Source organism: Macrobrachium nipponense, chromosome 44, assembly GCF_015104395.2.
Source record: "Macrobrachium nipponense isolate FS-2020 chromosome 44, ASM1510439v2, whole genome shotgun sequence".
NCBI classification, from domain to species: Eukaryota; Metazoa; Arthropoda; class Malacostraca; order Decapoda; family Palaemonidae; genus Macrobrachium; species Macrobrachium nipponense.
This window is the reverse complement of record NC_087221.1, coordinates 35,046,201-35,065,675: the sequence shown is the minus strand read 5'-3', so window position 1 is coordinate 35,065,675 and position 19,475 is coordinate 35,046,201. Positions and strand designations below refer to the sequence as shown.

The 19,475-nt window shown below is 46.2% G+C and overlaps 1 protein-coding gene across 1 annotated transcript in view; it reads right to left on the bottom strand.

Moving 5' to 3' along the window:
* Positions 1-19,475, bottom strand: part of LOC135203963 (partner of Y14 and mago-like) — a gene marked incomplete in the record, with an annotated part of 51,332 nt that overhangs the window by 19,645 nt on the left and 12,212 nt on the right. The window contains 2 exon segments of the mRNA XM_064233889.1: positions 970-1,114; positions 9,078-9,220. Coding sequence (XP_064089959.1) covers positions 970-1,114; positions 9,078-9,220 — 288 coding nt within the window.

Sequence of the window (19,475 nt, the reverse complement as noted above, 5' to 3'; positions counted from 1 at the left end):
ATCGAATCATCCTGACCTCACCATTGATGTCTTCTGGACTAATATCTAGAGTCCTACCAAAGACTGGCTCTCCCTGCATTCCATGAGCCAACACTCAAGTACAGCTCTGCCAAAAGATCTAAACTGTCTTTGAGGTGGCTTATATCATCCACAACTTTCACAATTAGCTTTGAATACAAGCCCCTTTCCCAACCATGATCCTTTCTCCCAGTTATTTTACCATTAAATTCTAATGAATGTGAAAATGTGCATACTATTTGAATATAATATAATGGGTAACTGATAGAAGTAATAGTGAGAGAGAGAGACCTTTAGATTTGAAACTTCTTTTTCCCTGATTCAAAACACCTCATTAACTTAAAACTACCCCAAGGATGCCAGTTCTAATAAAATTTTGATAAGATTTATATGCATATAAGGCAAAAGAGAAAGTTATGAAATACAGTACATATTGTACAGAGAAAGCTAATAAGATATAAGAGAACACTGGGTTTCAGAAAACTTTAATATAGTTCAAAAGATTATGAGAAAATGTATAAAAAATTTATCCTACTTAAGGCCTGGAATTTAGAAAAAGAGCAAAATACAAAATGAAGGACCAAATATGTGAAAAAGATAATAATTATTCTTTATCATGACATTATAGCTACACCAGTGAGCAAGAACCTCAGCTCTACCAGGTTTGATCTAAAAGATTGAAAAAAAATTTATATTAGCAACTCAAAAGAAAAATATCACTGGATAGTTAAAATGTTGGAAGGTCAAAAACTTCATTCACTATCTTATACAGTACTGTACTGCATGACCTAAATTCCAGCCGAGGACCATTCACCCGGCAACATTGAATAGTTTGTTTGATACAGAATTGTAAACCCAAGTAAACTCATATCTCATAGATAATGAGTTTACTAAAAACATAATGATTCACAAACCCTGTGGTACTAACCAAAACTACGAACTATAATTCGCTACAAATTAAAACGAGAGAGAGAATTACCTTTATCTGCTGTGGATTCAGAAATGTGAGTCTCCTGCAGTTGTTTTGTTAAGCTTGCATCTGGGGCTGCTGATTTTTTCTTGCCTCCACCTGATTTCTTCTTTGATTTAGATTTTTCTGTGAAAAAAATCTTATGCTAAAATATTTGTACTATGTACATTATATGCTACACATACTAAATGCAAATTAATATAAGCATTGAAAGTTGAAGAACCAAAGAATAACTCAACATAAAAATGATATTGTTAAACTACAATAAAGTTTTGTACATACTTACCTGGCAGATATATAACTTAGCTATAGTCTCCGACGTTCCCGGACAGAATTTCAAATCTCGCGGCACACGCGACAGGTAGGTCAGGTGGTCTACCTTACCCGCCGCTGGGTGGCGGATGTACGAACCACTCCCGTTTGCTTGTCAGATTTTTCTCTTCCACCGTGTCTCCTGAGGGGAGGCTGGGCCTGGGCCATTAACGTATATATCTGCCAGGTAGTATGTACAAAACTTTATTGTAGTTTAACAATATCATTTTTGTACATGAACTTCCCTGACAGATATATACTTAGCTGATTGGCACCCTTGGTGGAGGGTAAGAGACAGCTAAATAATACAGGTAAGACGGGGGTGGAAACAACTAATGTTGTAGGATATAAAAACCTTGGTTCTCACCTTTTCAGGATGAAGACTTCATAGATACTGTCTCTGAGTCTGCATTGCCTGGAGAGCTACAGCTAGGACGTGACCTGATGCTGAAAGACTCTCGGATCTACCACTGGGATATGTGATCCCCTATTGTGGTAGAATCCAAGTCGGATCCTGTTTAGAGGGACCTTGTCCGCTTAACCTAACAGATCCTTACCACTACCTCTGCAAGGAGCCAAAACCCACCAGACCACCTAACCAAAATACAAAGGGTTAATATTACGACAAAAAGAGGTGCACCTGCAACCTCTTTCAGCACAACCAAAAAACAACAATATAAAATATAGGGTAACATATAAAAAATTTACACAGGATAAAGTTTCAGCTCCCTGCCCCAGCACCGAATCCGCCGATACGAAAGGACCCAAGGCGAAGCATTTATCATATGTGATTTTTCATCACAAGTAGGTAGTGGTTTGCGAAAACCGATTGGCATCTCCAAAAAGTCGCCTCCATCAAGTTCCGCACAGACATATTTTTTCTGAATGCAAGCGAAGTTGCGATGGCTCTCACCTCGTGAGCTTTCAACTTTCAGTAGTCTAAAATGTTTCTTCCTTACAGGCAACATGTGCTCTGTAATAAGGCTTCTCAGAAAAAAGGAAAGAGCATTCTTCGACATGGGCCGAGTGGGGTCCTTTACAGAGCACCAAAGCACATCTTGATTAGCCTTAAGTTGTTCCTTCCTCTTAAGGAAATACTTCATAATCTCATAGGGCAAAGAGTTCTTTCAGGCTCTTCCCGTACTAGAAAAGATAAACTACGAACTTCAAAGCTCCTGGGCCAAGGCCGTGATGGGTTTTTCATTCTTTGCAAGGAAATTTGGAAGAAACGAACACACCATAGAATCTTCCTTAAACCCTACATTGCCCTCGATAGCTTGGAGCTCACTCACTCTCTTAGCTGTAGCTAGGGCCAAAAGGAAGATAGCCTTCTTCGTCAGATCCTTGAAAGAGGCTAAGCCAGGAGGTTCGAATCTAGACGATCCAAGGAATTGTAGAACTAAATACGCCTAGATTCCAGTTCGGTACTACATGAGGACGCTTAATGGTTTCAAATGATCTAATAAGATCATGCAGGTCCTTATCATCGGATATATTTAAGCCTCTATGCCGAAATACCGCCGCCAACATACTGCGGTATCCCTTAATAGTTGACACAACCAGATGACATTCTCTTTGAGGAAATAAGGAAATCCGCAATTTGGGTCACAGAGGTACTGGAAGAGGAAATGTTCTTCTCTTGCACCAACGTCTGAAGACATCCCCACTTTGACTGGTATACACGCAAGGTGGAAGGTCTCCTCGCTCTTGCGATTGCTTTAGCAGCTGTGCTGAAAAGCCTTCGCTCTGACCAAACTTTGGACAGTCTGAAGCCAGTCAGACTGAGAGCGAGGAGATTTTTGTGGTACCTGTCGAAGTGGGGTTGTCTGAGTAGATCGCTCCTTAGCGGGAGCGATCTTGGAAAGGTCCACCAACCATTCCAGTACCTCTGTGAACCACCTTCTTGGGCTGGCCAAAAGGGAGCGATTAAGGTCATTCTCTTTGATCGGACTCTACGAACTTCTTGATGGTTAGCCCCAGGATCTTGAAGGGGGAAACGCGTAGACGTCGAGTCCGTTCCAGTCTAGAAGAAGAGCATCTATTGCTAATGCCTCTGGATCCGATATCGGAGAGCAGTAAGGATCCAGCCTCTTGTTCTTTGACGTGGCAAAGAGGTCTATGTGTGGCCTGCCCCATAACTTCCACAGGCTCTGACATACATCCAGATGAAGGGTCCACTCTGTGGGAAGGACCTGATCTTTCCTGCTGAGAGATCTGCTCTACATTCCTTTCTCCCTGCACGAACCTGGTGAGAAGGCTTGATTCCTCTTTCTTTTCTGCCCACAGAAGAAGGTCTCTTGCTGTCTCGTACAGGGAGAAGGAATGCGTCCCCCCCTGTTTCCTGATATATGCCAGAGCTGTAGTGTTGTCCGCGTTGACCTGCACTACCGATCTTCTGACTTTGGGCTCGAAAGCCTTCAGAGCCAACCACACAGCCATCAACTCCTTTCTGTTGATGTGCCAGGCTACCTGGTCCCCCACCCAGGTACCTGACACTTCGCTGGTTCCCAGAGTTGCCCCCCACCCCGTGTCCGACGCGTCGGAGAACAACACCAGGTTGGGGGTTGGGGGTCTGGGATTGAAGAGACAGTCCCTTCGCAAAGAGGTTGGGATCTGTCCACCATAAGAGATGTTTCTTGACGTCCTGGGATAACGACAGGGAGAACGTCAAATCCTGAGAACGACGACTCCAATTCCGATGAAGAAAGAATTGGAGCGGTCTCAGGTGCAACCTTCCCTAATGGAAACGAATTGCTCTAGCGAGGAGAGCGTCCCAGCAGACTCATCCACTCCCTCACTGTGCATACTTTCTTTTCCTAAGAAGGTTGTTACTCTCTCGAATCCTCGGCTATCCTTTCCTGAGAGGGAAAAGCCCGAAAACTCAGAGAGTTCATCTGTATCCCGAGATACACACACTCTTGCTCGGGAATTAGTGACGACTTCTTGAAATGACGAGAAGTCCCAACGCCTTCGTCAATTCTAAAGTTACTTGTAAGTCCTTCAAACAACGATCTTCTGAATTGGCCCTTATTAGCCAATCGTCGAGGTACATGGATATCCTCACCCCTTTCAAATGAAGCCATTGAGCCACATTCCTCAAAATCCCCATCCCCGTGAACACTTGAGGGGCCGTCGAGAGGCCGAAACACAGAGCCCTGAACTGAAAAATTTTCCTTTTCCCCCCCATCATGAATCTGAGAAACTTCCTCGAGGAAGGATGGATCGGTACGTGGAAGTAAGCGTCCTGTAAATCCAAGGAAACCATCCAGTCCCCTGGACGAAGTGCTGCCAGCACTGATGAAGGCGTTTCCATCGTGAAAACTTCTTCTTTTCTACGAAGAAGTTCAGGGCGCTTACGTCCAACACCGGTCTCCATCCCCCTGAGGACTTCGGAACTAGGAAAAGGCGGTTGTAGAAGCCGCGATGAATGATGGTCTGTCACTAGTTCGATAGCCCCCCTTCTCCAGCATCTGATCTACTGCTAGATGGAGAGCTTGATTCATGATGGGGTCTCTGTACCTGGCCGTCAGTTCCCTTGGGATGGTCGTCAAGGGAGGTCTTTCGACGAAAGGGATGAGGTAACCTCTCCTCAAAATAGAAAGGGTCCAAGGATCCGCCCCTTTGGGCCCAGACTTCTGCAAACTCTAAGAGTCTGGCGCCCACCGTTGTTTGAAGGACCTTGCAAGTTATTTGGGGGCTTTAACAGACTTGGCGAAAGTCTTACCCCTTCTGAAGGTCTACGACCTCTAAACGTAGAGGTTCTTGATGAAGACGCCCCCTCGAAAGGGTTCTCGAACACTTGCCTTTTCCTTCTTAGCCTTGGTAGAGAAGGAAGGGCGAGGTTTTCTTGCCGACTGTGCCAAAAGGTCCTGGGTGGCTTTGGCCGAAAGTGATCTCGAAATGTCCTGCACTCGATGTTTAGGGAACAACTGAGCAGACAGAGGAGCAAACAGCAAAGAAGACCTCTGGGCATGGGAGACAGACTTCGTTAAGAAGGAACAATAAACAGACCTCTTCTTCCACATCCCGGCCCCATAAAGGGAGGCGATTTCACTCGCTCCGTCTCTTACCGACTTGTCCATACAAGACAAAACACACATGAGATCATTCTGGCGAAAATGACTTCTGGCCACTCAATTTTCTTAGGCTAGGACCCCCAACGACCAATCAAGGAAGTTAAATACTTCTAGCACTCTAAACATGCCTTTTAGCATGTGATCCAATTCATTCATTGCCCAAGTCATCTTAGCAGAGTTAAGGGCAGTTCTCCTTGTCGAATCTACCAGCGCCGAAAAATCCGAATCAGCCGAAGACGGTAGACCCAATCCTAAGGACTCTCCTGTTTCGTACCAGAAACCAGCGCGTCCTGATAACTTCGAAGGAGGAAAAGCGAACATCGTTTTCCCCGCTTCTTCTTTGGAAGCCATCCAGGAACCAAAACTCCTCAGTGCCTTCTTCATTGAAAGAGTTGGCTTCATCCTCACACAAGAAGAACTCTTCGCTGTCTTCGCCGTTGAAAAAAGTGAGTGAGGAGGAGAAGGAGGAGCCGTAGGAGTAAGGGAATCCCCAAAACTTGCAAAGTAGCTCTGTAAGCTTCTTGTAAGAAAGACACAGCAGCAGAAGTGTTCGGTTCCTCATCGAACCTTCTAGGACGTCTTGTCGAGGCGAGCGCGGAAGATCCTTAGGTGACGAAGGGATCCTAGTAGGAGTTAAGCGAGAGGTTGGAGAACGCCCTCTCTTAGAAGAGTTCACATCCACTGGAGAACGATGAGAAGATCTTGGTTGTCTACGATGAGACTCCCTCTTCGAGGTAGACGGAATCTCAGCCGAAGGAGAGGTAGGGCTCCCTACTCCGAGAATCCTCGGAAACTACACAGGGCGCTTACGAGGAGGCGAGCGCCTACTAGACTCTTTGCGCCTATCCTGAGGCGAGCAGCTGCCAGGAGAAGAGCGCCTATCGAGAGCAGAGCGCTTGCGCGGCTCTCCCATACCTGTCCAGTTGCGTACGATCAACGGAAGTTCGACTGGAAGGCGAAATGCGCCTACTAGGAGAAGGCTGCTTGTGAGACTCTTGACGTCTAACAAGAGGGTAACATTCAGGAGAAGGGCGCTTCAAAGCTAACGAGCGCCTACCTGGAGAAGGGCGCTTCCGAGATTCCTGGTGCCTACCAAGAGACAAACGGTCAGGAGTAGTGCGCCTAGAAGCGGTGAGAGCGCCTACAACGGAGAAGGGCGCTTGAAAGACTCTTGTTGTCTGCCCCGAGGAGAATAATCAGGAGTATGACGCCTTTAAAAGAGACGAGCGCCTACTAGGAGATCGATGTGCAGTAGGCTCTTGGCGCCTACCTTGCGGGGAGCGGCTAACAGCAGGCCGTCTATCATGCACACGACTCCTACCAGACTCTTGATGCCTGTCAGGAGAGAAGTCACGATCCGACACTCGAGGAGAGTGACATCTGGAAGAAGAATGTCCTACTTGATAAGGACGCCTTCTAGGATCTGAGGCTGCTGAGGAGAAGTCTCACGCGAGGGAGTTGAAGAAATAGCGATGAGCAGGTGCAGTGCGCTTACCGGAAGCGGGAATCCAATCTGGAGAAAAAACTTCTTTCTCCATAGAGCGTCCTACCGATGTTTGGCGCCTTGAAGTCGAAAGAGAGCCAGCGAGCGAGGGCGCTCACGCGAGCCCCTACCTTCATACGAAACCTCCCCATATGAAGGAGAAACGCCTAAAAAGAGGAGAATGATCCTCTGAAGAGCGGCGCCTAGATCTCTTGATCGGAAGAGAAAACGTCCTTCTTCCTACGTGATCTAACTGCTAGAGAGTCTGCTAGCGCCGTGATCTGAGCTTGAAGTCCCGCGGAGTACTCTCGTAGGAGAAATCTTGTTGTTCTTCCTCGGAAGCAGGCGCCGAGCGCGGAGCGCGAGAAGAAGACGATCACAAGATTTCTTGGGTTTCTTCGCCTCCACCGACGATTCTTCCGGGAAAACCTCCTCCGGACTAGAAGCCAAAGGACTGCAGGGAGCCTTCCAAGCCCTCTTCAACGGGCGCGACGCATCCGGGGAGTTCCAACCTCTCTTCGGAGAGGGGGAAGACGAAGAGGAGAAGCATTGGCGTAGGAGCTCCTTCTTGTAGCGATCCGAGGCAGCCTGGGAGCGTACTTCAGGATATGCCGAGGGGACGCCTGACCGGTGGGGGTTCTCCCTAGCCCTCTTGCGGCTTTCGACTTTCCTACTCCACTGGAACTGGGAGTCTGGAAGAGGTCTAGGCCTAGAAGGCAACCTAAGGAGCCAGTCAGACGCACCCTCCACAACACTGGGACACTGCATTGATCACTAACACTCTCCTTACCTTCCAACTGACGAATCTTCTGATCCATAGAAAGAATCGTGGCTCTCAGAGCTGCCGCCTCCGAAGGCGAATCTTCGGCTTCGGTGCGGGGAGCAGGGGCTGCAACTTGGGAAGAAGGTTCTAATTCTACGTTAGTATTAGGATCCACATCCAACTCACTCATTCTAGATCTACTAGAACTTCTAGAGGAAGCCTTACGCACTCTATTCACGTTCCAACTTCCTAACATAAGAAGAGAGAGCCTTATATTCTTCTTCATTCAATCCCTTACATTCACTACAAGGGTTAGCAAAAGAACATTCATTCCCCCTGCATTTCATGCAAACCGTGTGGGGGTCTACCGAAGCTTTCGGCAACCTCACCTTACATCCTTCATTCACGCAAACCCTAAACAAAACCGAAGTTTTAACTACTGAATCTAGGTCAGACATCGTTAAAGAAAATCAAAATCAAAATCAAACCGGTCCACAATCAGCGTATGCCAAGCCAAACAAAGCGAATACGTCACCAAAAGAAGTCCAAATTAACTCCAGGCAAGCGAGAATCGAAAAACTATCGAGAGGAACCGACAACAGTTGTTATCGTTCCCGCGACAGAGAAAAATCTGACAAGCAAACGGGAGTGGTTCGTACATCCGCCACCCAGCGGCGGGTAAGGTAGACCACCTGACCTACCTGTCGCGTGTGCCGCGAGATTTGAAATTCTGTCTGGGAAACGTCGGAGACTATAGCTAAGTATATATCTGTCAGGGAAGTTCATGTACAAAACTATACATCATAGTTGCAAGGACAAAATTATTAGTTTAACTAAACATCTGAGTTACCAAACACTCTCATAATATTATAACCTCTTAAAAACCATAATACGTAATTAGACTAATTTAAAATGATTCTGATAACCTGCTTTTAAATAGAGAGCTGTGAAAGATAAGTGTACCTAGGAATTGATACAAGATGGCACCACAAAATTTCACCAGGCTGTCAATCCTGGCAAAGCATCACATTGCTCCCTTCTTTCTTCTTCAGGCAGACTAAAGATTTGGTCTGACTAACCCATACAGATACAGTAGAATGGTAACACATCCCTAAAAATGTTTAAGGAATTTACCTCAAATCTTAAAATGGCCAACTCTGCTCTATCAATATTTACCCTTTGTATGGAACGTTTTATCAAATAATTCCTTAACAATTTGACAATTACAGAATACATAATAGACTATGGTCGAGAATGTAAGTATACACTCAAACTTCTTAAAAATTTTCAAACTTCTTAAAAATTTTCAACTCCACAACCATTTCTTCAACTGGAAAGAGTACCTCCAGTCAGTCCAATGACAAAATTAATATTTAGAAGAACAATTACCATACATATAGTATTACAAGATTTAAACAGCTACATTGGAGTAACACAATCAGTTACAACTATTACCTGGCTTTGGAGTTATTACCAATCCTGGGATTCCAGCATTGTTTGGTTCTTGTTTGGCTTTAGCAGCAGCCACGTCATCTGGAGCCAGACCAACTGGATACTCTGAGCGACTTTTTGCCCACTGCTTGCCTTTACTCTCATATCTAGAAGAAAGAATTAATGTATGGTAACCCTAAACTTCATGTTCATGAAAAAAAACATTGCAAGATACGTTACAAAACATAACAAAATCTTGAACTTGAAAAAGAATGTAAATTTAAGAGGTGCAAATCTGAAGGCTATATGAAGATTCAAGAAGCTAAACACACAAGTGCAATAACGTCTTTCAATCCTGACAAGTATGATATAGAAAACAGTTTACTAGTTAGAAATACCCATTTTCTTGACAATAACAATAATTCATTTGAAAAAGAAAAATGTTTAGGTGAACACATCTAAATACATATGAAAGAAGGCAACCTATACACCAATTACATACCCAACATCTACCCAATCTTAACAACTGACAGCTTAAAGTAAAAAAATTTAAGTATATTTTAGTTTTACGAGACCACTGAGCTGATTAACAACTCTCCTAGGGCTGGCCCGAAGGATTAGATATTTTTACGTGGCTAGGAACCAATTGGTCACCTAGCAACAGGACCTACAGTTTATTGTGGGATCCGAACCACACTATCGAGAAATGAATTTCTATCACCAGAAATAAATTCCTCTGATTCCGCGTTGGCCGAGCCGGGTTTTGAACTTCGGACCACCGGATTGGCAACCGAGCGCGAAAACCACTCGTCCAGCGAGAAACTAGCTTAAAATACCAAATTTGTAACTAATTTGTATTTTTCATAACTAACAAACCTGAGGTCTTAACATTAGGATTTACTAGCGCCAAGCTGGAAACCGGTAGAATTAAAATTACACTTGTGAGACCAGGGACTAATGGCATCTATACCAGGTCACGGGGCATGTATACCCAGAATGCCCACGGCTACCTGTGGACCCATCAGTTATATTCTAACCCAGTTTAGACTGCTAGAGGGGTGGTTCGAGGTGGGCCTTTAACTGTAAGACCTCAGGTTTGTTAGTTATGAAAAATACAAATTAGTTACAAATTTGGTATTTGTTCATACACGAAACAAACTTCGGTCTAACATTAGGATAGACTTACTATTGGAGGGAGGTAAGTCTCTACAACTGACTGGGAGTTTGCCACCTTATCCATTTCCGAATACATAGGGAAATTCTAAGAGAATGGACAATGAACCTAGGACCAAAGATATAAGAAAGGATCTATTGGTTTTTCTCCCACTGGTGGGGTAGATACCATTCTACTGTTTACTCTTGTCCACCCTTGCAACTTGGATCCACCTTCACCCCTCTTTTCCCTATTATCCAGAGGGGTGTGTTGCTACTGAAAAGTATATCATCAGCTAAGATAGCTTCACAGTATGGCTGACCATCTCACTGCATATAGTCTGTTCCAGCACATGACGGTACTCTCCTTAATATTGCCCGTAGTTAAAGGAGTAGGAAGAAAGTAGTAAAGAAAAAAGACCAGTCATCCATTCATTCTACTTTCTACCTTCATCTTAGACTAGACGCAAACTGACCCGCCAGGGGCACTGGATGAACTATATCACTTGTTGGGCCGCCACCACTGGACCCAAGGAAAAGGTGTCCAGGGATCTATGGGCAAACATCTTTCAATAAAATGAGGTGAAAGTTGTTTGGCGCTTCCACACACCAGCTTTCAGAATTTATCCACAGACATGTTCTTCTTAAATGCCAGGGAAGCATCACACCCCTGATGTCATGAGCCTCTAGCTCCCACCTGGCTATCTGACCCTCGTCTTCTGCCGTATAAGCATCTCTGATCGTCTCCCTTAGCCAAAATGATATTGTATTCTTGGACACTTCCTTCTTGTTCCGTCCTGTACTTACGAACAACCTCTGGCACACGGCATGAGGTGCCTTGTTCTCTTTAAGTACTCCCTTAGTGCCCTGACGGGGCACAGGAGCATCTCAGCTTTGTCGTTGTCTACAAAGTCTGCCAAGGAAGGTATGGTAAGGAGTCGAATCTGCCGTCTACTATTGTTGGATTTTGGGTCTTGGCCACGAATTCTGGGACAAAACTCACATACCATTGATCTCCAACCTCTCGAGCTGATGAGATATGAGAGGCCATGTAGCTCCCCCACCCTTTTGGTTGAAGCAAGGGCCAATAAGAAGGCTGTCTTCAGGGTCAGGCTCCTATCCGTGGACTGCCTTAGTGGTTCGTAGGGGGGTTTTGTCAGACTACTCAGTACCTTGGTCAGATCCCAATCTGGGGCTTTTAGCTCCTTTGGTGGCATGACTGTTCAAAGCTCCTCATCAGCATGGCCAACTCCATGAAGACGATATGTCCACTCCTTTCATTCGTAAGACTGAGGCTAGAGCCGCCCTGTACCCCTTCACTGCAGATACAGACATATGTTTTTTCTGTTCTGAGATATATCAGAAAAGCTGCTAACTGCTGAATAGTGGTACCGAGTGGAGACACGGTTCCCTCTACGACACCAATCACAGTATGCTGACCACTTTCCTTGGTATACTGTCGCAGATGATTTTCTGATATACCTGCCATCTGAGTTGCTGCTTTCTGCGAAAACCCTCGCTCTCGGAGGAGATACTTGACAGTCTCCACCCGTGAAGCGATAGGGACAATTCACCGACTGGTGGTACCTCTCCACGTGAGGCTGACACAGAAGGTTGCTCCATGGAGGTAACTCTCTTGGCACATCTACTAGGAGTTCCAGTAGGTCTGGAAACCACTCTGCTTTCGGCCATAACGGGGCTACCAGGGTCATCTTGAGGTTCTGAGATCGCATTACCCTGTTCAGAACCTGACGGATTAGACAAAATGGAGGAAATGCGTACACGTCCAGATTGTCCCAGGGGTGGGGGTGTAGCGCATCTTCTGCTACTGCCTCTGCGTCCGGGACTACTGAACAATACACTTCCAACTTTTTGTTGTACCTGTTGCGAATAGGTCTATGATCGGTCCTTCCCACAACATGAGCATCCTGTCCACTACCTGTTGGTGTAGGGACCACTCTGTTCCCAGAATCTGATCCCTGCGGCTCAACTTGTCGGCCACTATGTTTCTCCCAGAATATACCTGGCCTTGATGTCTACCAGGTTCTCTATAGCCCACTGGTGAAGTTGAAACTGTCATCATGTAACTGCCGAGAAACTAGGCCTCCTTGCTTGTTTATATAAGCTACTACTGTGGTGTTGTCTGACATCAATACCACTGAGTGGTCCCTTTACTCTCTCCCTGAATTCTTGTAGAGCCAGAAAAGCTGCTTTCAACTCCAGCATGTTTATATGGAGTTCTCTGTCTTGCAAACTCCATTTTGCTGACACCATCAACTCCTCCATATGGGGCTCCCCAGCCTTCTAGTGACGCATCGAGAACAGCAAGAGGTCTGGGGAGGATTGTTGAAGGGGGACACCCACTGTCAGATTGTCGTCGTTCACCACCACAGCAAGTCTTTCCTCACTTCTGCCGACAAGGGAATTTGCTCGTACGGGTGATCTTACTGTTGGTGACCATCCAAACGTTGACTTGGATCCAACTGCGACTTCTGCTGATTCACCACAATACCTAGGCTGTGACAAAGCTGCAGGAGGGCCGCCCTGTCCCTGAGTAATTTCTCCCTGGACTTTGCTATCACCAGCCAATCGTCCAGATATCTTATTAGCCTGATCCCCTGAGCATGCGCCCACGCCGACACGAGGGTGAACACTCTTGTAAAAACCTGAGGAGACGTTGTCAATCCGAAGCACAGGACCTTGAATTCGAAAGCTTTCCCTGCAAGACTGAAGCGGAGAAATTTTCTTGAAGACTGATGGACTGGTATCTGAAAGTATGCGTCCTTTAGATCGACTGTCAGCATAAAGTCTCCGATTCTGGACTGCTGTAGAACCGTTTTCGGAGTTTCCATCTTGAAACTGTTTTCCTTATAAACAGATTCAGCGTTGACAGGTCTATTACTGTCCTCCACTCCCCCGTTGGCTTTGGGTACCAGGAAAATCCTGCTGTAGAAGCCTTTTGACGGACTGCATACTTGTTGCACAGCTCCTTTTTCCATCATCTTCTTCACTTCGTCCTGCAGAATAGTGGCCTTCTGAGATTTGTGGGCATAAGTGACGTGGGGTAATGGTTGATCTGTCAGGGGCGGGGTTACCTCGAACGGAATCAAATACCCGATCCTGAGAACATCCACCACCCACTGCTCTGCCCCTAGTTCCTGCCACACCTTCCAGTGATTTGCCAGGCACCCCCCCACTGGTGTGGCCGAGTGATGGGAGGCGCCCATCCTATCTTCTTGAGCCTCTCCTCTTCCCCTATTGCCCCTTCCTCTGTTGTTTCTATTGTGAAAGGGCCGATGAGTAGCCTCTTTGGGGAAGAGGGTCTTGTGACCCTATTAGGGATGTTATGTCTCACTGTCTTCTTCCGAGACATCTGCTGTTGTCTTCCCTCCAAAGGAGTAGTTTGACTGTTAGACGTTTTCCTAACTGCCTGTTGCACCAACCTATCGTTAGTGTCCATCCTTCTTCTATCTATCGCCTCTTCCAGTATGACCTCTGGCAACAGCAGTTGCGATTCCAAGATATCCCCATCCTCATTGCTAACAGGGAATCCAAATCCACATTGCGGCTTAGTCTAGCCAATGCTGCATCTCTCCTCATTAGCAGGATATTTGCCCAAACATTGGCACTTGCGTTTGTCAGGTACGCAATCGCCTTGGAACCTGACTGTAGTAATCTAATGAACAATGGTTCATCCACTACTTTCTTGTTGCTTCCGAGGATACAATTTTCGCCACTGCTGTTGACCAAAGGTCTAACCAGGAAGCAGCCTGAAAGACAGAAGAAACTGTTGCTTCTAACGTAGCAGCCTCTTGGTACGTCATCGAAGGGCACTCCATTTTAACCTGATCCAAGGTTAATCCAGGCCTTAACCTTACAACATTAGGGTTCATTTGTCTAGACAGCAAAAGGGGACCTTCTGGTGTTCGTATAATATTTCCTTTGCTTTATCATTGGAGGGGGAATAAATTTAAATGATCTATTAGATCTTAAGGAATTATCCCTCCCTGCAATCTTTGCGTTTAGTGTTGCAAGACCGATTCCGCATGACTCGAACAAGGCAATTCATACGACACCTTGGTATCCTCTTTAGTCCAAACGCCATGTCAATTCCAGGAGGAAGCATACTGGCCGGTGTTTCTGTCTTCTCCCGAAAGGCTATTGAATTGACGAATCAAATCAATAACCTCTGCATACGAGGCCAGAAACTCTTGGTTTTCTCCTTCCTCCGGCTCTAGTGTACCACTCTCCGTCACAAGGGATGTTGCTCTCCTCTATCTTCTGACAGATGGCCCGGAATTCCAGAGCCGCCTGCCCCTACGGCCGCGGTCTCTTTGGTCTTTGCTGGCCGCTGTTGGCTCGATCCCGGATAGTCAGCAGGGGAACGAGAACGTCTCATCCTTTCTCTGCTCACGGATCTAGATCTCCAAGATGAAGGCTCCTTAAGACAGAGATAAGTTCGTCTCTATTAGCATTGGCATCGTTTTCGAGCGTCGGCGAGCCCGGCCTCGACCTTCTATCCAGACGGACACTGCTTCCACGAACGTATCCGCCGAGGTTGCCAACTCTCTATTTTTCGTACTTTTAATAGGAGCCTTATCGTCCTTCGTACGTATTTTGAACGGCCTTACGGGCGAAACTGGGACCTGCATTCCATCCTCTGCTGCACCTTTCGCCGCCAACGTCGATTTTACCAGAGGTATCGCAGTTTTTGCGATCCGAACTGGCAACTCCGCCTCGGCCGCTAGCTCGCCGGCCGTCACCTCTCTCGCTTGTTCGGATTCTTGCGAACGGCTTCGTCTGCCAACCTTGTGCTTAATAGCCACTGATTTTCCGACCTTCTTGCTGACTTGGAAATGACAGTCTTGGTCCGAAGAAGAGGAAGAATTGATTCTTCTCCTCTTAGCCCGAGGATCCGCCAGGAACTCCCGAATCCTCCTCCAACGCTTGACTGGCGCTCGCCGTGACGTTATCGGACTTAGCGATGACGCCGAACTATAGGAAGAAGACGAAGAAGGCGAATCACACCTTTTCTTTTTGTCTCTCTTATTCATTCTCTTCTCTATATCCTGTAATTTCTGCATTACAGTTTGCATTGACGGGTCAGAAGGCGTATTAGCGTCTGGGGTTGGGTGCAGCGAAAAAGGCCGAGAATCGGTCTGTGACGTCATCACGCCTGCCATATCAGAGTGTGACGTATGTTGTGACGTCATCCCTCTCGTAGGGAGAGACTGAGAGGTTTCTGCTGGCAACCGCACGTTTGCTGCCAAACTACCTCCCCAAGTTCTGCATCGCTGTAAATACTGAGTTGGGATGGTGAAGCCGCGGCATTAATTCCCATAAATTGCAAGCCCGGGGGATGAGGAACATTCAGCGCTGCCGGACCCTGCTGAACCGTGACGTCATATAATGCGCAAGCAGACCATCCAAGGTTGGTACGCCTGGTAGGCCTAAGCGCTGACCACGTACCATCTAACCTATGCGCTTGAGTAGCAGGAGCCTGGAACAAAGATGGCGGATCTCCCCCTCTACTGCTGGGAACAAGGAAAGTGCAAATTATTCATAAAATTACCCAAGGCCCCTCCTGACGTTTTCCGATTACAGAACCGCTAGGAGAAACCGGAGAAGGGGTATGAGACAATTCAAAAGCAGGTGGAGAAACATATGGAGCAGCCTGGTTTATACCGATACAAAAGAAGCCGGTAAAAGGTTTGGTCATCCAAAGATGGCGTCACCCCCTTCCTTTTGTATTGGCTTTTCCATAGAACTTCTTCCACTGTTCCACGACCAACCGCGACAAACAGAACACGGATTAGTAACCGTACATACGTTTTCCCTGCACTACTACACGTTGGATGAGGATCCGTCGACACTGAAGTTAGGAACCTAGAACATGGAAAGCCACTGACTCCATGGGCATTTCCTTTGTCTCCTCTTCGAAACGGTAGACGATCCCGATGTTGAGGCAAAATTCTCCATCATACCACGTATACACTCTTACCACACACTGATCACACTTGGAGAAAGAAAAGGAATGAAAAATAAAAAATGAAATGGATAAAGAACGGGCAAACTGAAAAACCGGCTTTAAATGAGATAGACAGTAACACGTCTATCTTAAAGGCGGTAGGAAAAATAACTGATGGGTCACAGGTAGCCGTGGCATTCTGGGTATACATGCCCCGTGACCTGGTATAGATGCCATTAGTCCCTGGATCTCACAAGTGTAATTTTAATTCTACCGGTTTCCAGCTTGGCGCTAGTAAATATGATATTGTTATTTTACAATAAAGTTTTGTACATACTTACCTGGCAGACATATACTTAGCTTACGTCTCTGACGTCACGACAGAATTCAAAACTCGCGGCTAACGCGACAGGTAGGTCAGGTGATCTACCTTACCCGCCGCTGGGAGGCGGGTGTAAGAACCATCATACCTTTCTTGCCAGAGTTTTTTCTCTCTTATACCTGTCTCCTGAGGGGAGGCTGGGCGGGCCATCAATCGTATATGTCTGCCAGGTAAGTATGTACAAAACTTTATTGTAAAATAACAATATCATTTTTGTACATGAACTTTCCTGTCAGACATATACTTAGCTGATTGACACCCTTGGTGGAGGGTACAAGACAGAAAATAACAAAGAAAAGGTAAACAACACCTGTTGTAGGATAAACATAACCTTGGTTCTTACCTGTTTAGGCTGAAGACTTCATAGATACTGTCTATTAGTCTGCATAGCCATAAGAGCTACAGCGAGGGCGTGACCTACCGCTGAAAAGACTCTTTGGGTCTACTAACGGACTTGATATCCGCTTACTTAGTAGAATCCAAGTCGGATCATGTCAATGGGGGTTCGCCCTCTTCTATGACAGAACCTGTCACTACCAACGCAGGGAGCTTCAAACCAAATCCGATCACCTAACCAAACTAACGTTATTAGCATTACGAAACGAAAAAAGATGCCTACCTGCATCATTTTTCATACAACCATATGAACTCAATTACCAAAAAAAAAAACAAGGGCAAAAACTACTAAGGATATGTTCCAGCTCCCTGCCCCAGCACCGAATCCGCCGATACGTACGGGCCTAACGCGAAGCACTCGTCATACGTAATACTGAGTCTTTTAGGTAGTGGTTGGCGAATACTGAATTACATCTCCAGAATGTTGTTTTCATCAGATTCTGCAAGAGACATATTCTTCTTAAAGGCCAAGGAAGTGGCAATTGCTCTCACTTCATGAGCCTTGACTTTTAGGAGCTTGAAATGTTCTTCATTACAAGATCTATGTGCTTCTTTCACACTTCTAATGAAGAAAGACAGCGCATTTTTCGACAATGGTCTGCTGGGGTCCTTTACAGAGCACCATAGTCTGTCCTCAATGCCCTTAAGGGTTTTCTTCTTCTGAAGTAGTGTTTTAAACTCCTAACAGGGCAAAGAGTTCTTTCAGGTTCTTCCCTACTAGGGCAGATAAACCACGAACCTCAAAGTTCCTTGGCCAAGGATTTGAGGGGTTCTCATTTTTTGCTAAAAACAAAGGAAGGAAGGAAGGAACAACAAACCACGGAATCTCCTTTGAAACCTACCCTTCCTTCTAGGGCATGAATCTCACTAACCCTTTTAGCTGATGCTAAAGCCATGAGAAAGAGAGCTTTCCTCGTGAGATCTTTGAAGGAGGCTAAATGTGGTGGTTCAAACTAGCGGACCTCAGGAAACGAAGAACCACATCCAGATTCCAACTTGGAACTTCATTCGAAGTTTCTTAGAAGATTCAAAAGATCTTAATAGATCATGAAGATCTTTGTTATTCGAAAGATCTAAATTCCTATGTCTGAACACCGCAGCCAGCATGCTACGGTATCCTTTGATAGTAGATACTGCCAAACCGCATTTTTCTCTGAGGAAAACTAGGAAATCTGCTATCTGAGTCACAGAGGTACTGGAAGAGGAAAACTTCTGGTTCCTGCACCAACGGCGAAAGACGTCCCACTTCGACTGGTAGACTTTAAGGGTCGAAGGTCTTCTAGCTGAGGCGATAGCCTTAGCAGCTTTTGTCGAAAACCCCTTCGCTCTGACAAGACTTTTGACAGTCGAAAGCCAGTCAGATTGAGAGCGGGGAGGTTTCTGTGATACCTGTCGAAGTGGGTTGTTTGAGCAAATCTTGTCTTTGTGGAAGTGCTCTTGGAAAGTCCACCAACCATTCCAGTACCTCTGTGAACCAATCTTGGGCGGCCAGACGGAGCTACTAGCGTCATTCTTGTCCTCTCCGAGATAGCAAATTTCTTGAGGGTTTGTCCTAGTACTTTGAAGGGGGGGGGGGGAAAGGCGTAGACGTCTAGCCCTGTCCAATCTAGGAGAAACGCATCCACTGCTACTGCTCCTGGGTCTGAGATCGGGGAGCAGTAAAGTTCGATTCTTGCATTCTTTGCTGTTGCAAAGAGATCGATGTGAGGTCTGCCCCATCTTCTCCACAGGTCTTGGCATACTTCTGAGTGGAGGGTCCACTCGGAAGGCAGGAGTTGATTCTTCCTGCTCAGGAGATCGGCCCTGACGTTCCTTTCTCCCTGTACGAATCTGGTGAGAAGACTGATCTTCCTTGTTTGAGACCACAGCAGAAGATCCCTTGCTGTTTCGTACATGGAGAAGGAGTGCGTCCCCCCTGTTTTTTGATGTACGCCAAGGCTGTTGTGTTGTCCGAATTGACCTGCACTACTGCATTTCGGACGTGGGGTTCGAAGGCTTTCAATGCCATCCAGACTGCCATCAACTCTTTCTTGTTGATGTGCCAGGACACCTGATCCCCTTCCAGGTGCCTGACACTTCTCTTGTCCCGAGTGTCGCTCCCCAACCTGCCTCCGATGCGTCGGAAAACAACACATGGCTGGGGTTCGGCATGTAGAGAGACATTCCTTCCACAAATCGAAGTGGGTTGTTCCACCACCGAAGGTCTCTCTTGATTTCCCTTGAGATCTTGAAGGAGAACTCCAGATCTAGGGAGAGACGCCTCCATTCTGGTATAGGAAGAACTGTAGAGGCCTGAGATGCAACCTTCCTAGAGAAAACGAATTGCTCCAGCGAGGAGAGTGTCCCCAGCAGACTCATCCACTCCCTCGCTGTGCATGCATCTTTCTCTAGGAAGGTCGTTATTTTCTCTGTAGCAACGAGCTATCCTCTCTGGCGACGGAAAAGCCCGAAAAGCCAGAGAAGCTATCCGAATCCACAGATAGATCCTCTCTTGACTGGGGATTAATTGAGACTTCTGGAAGTT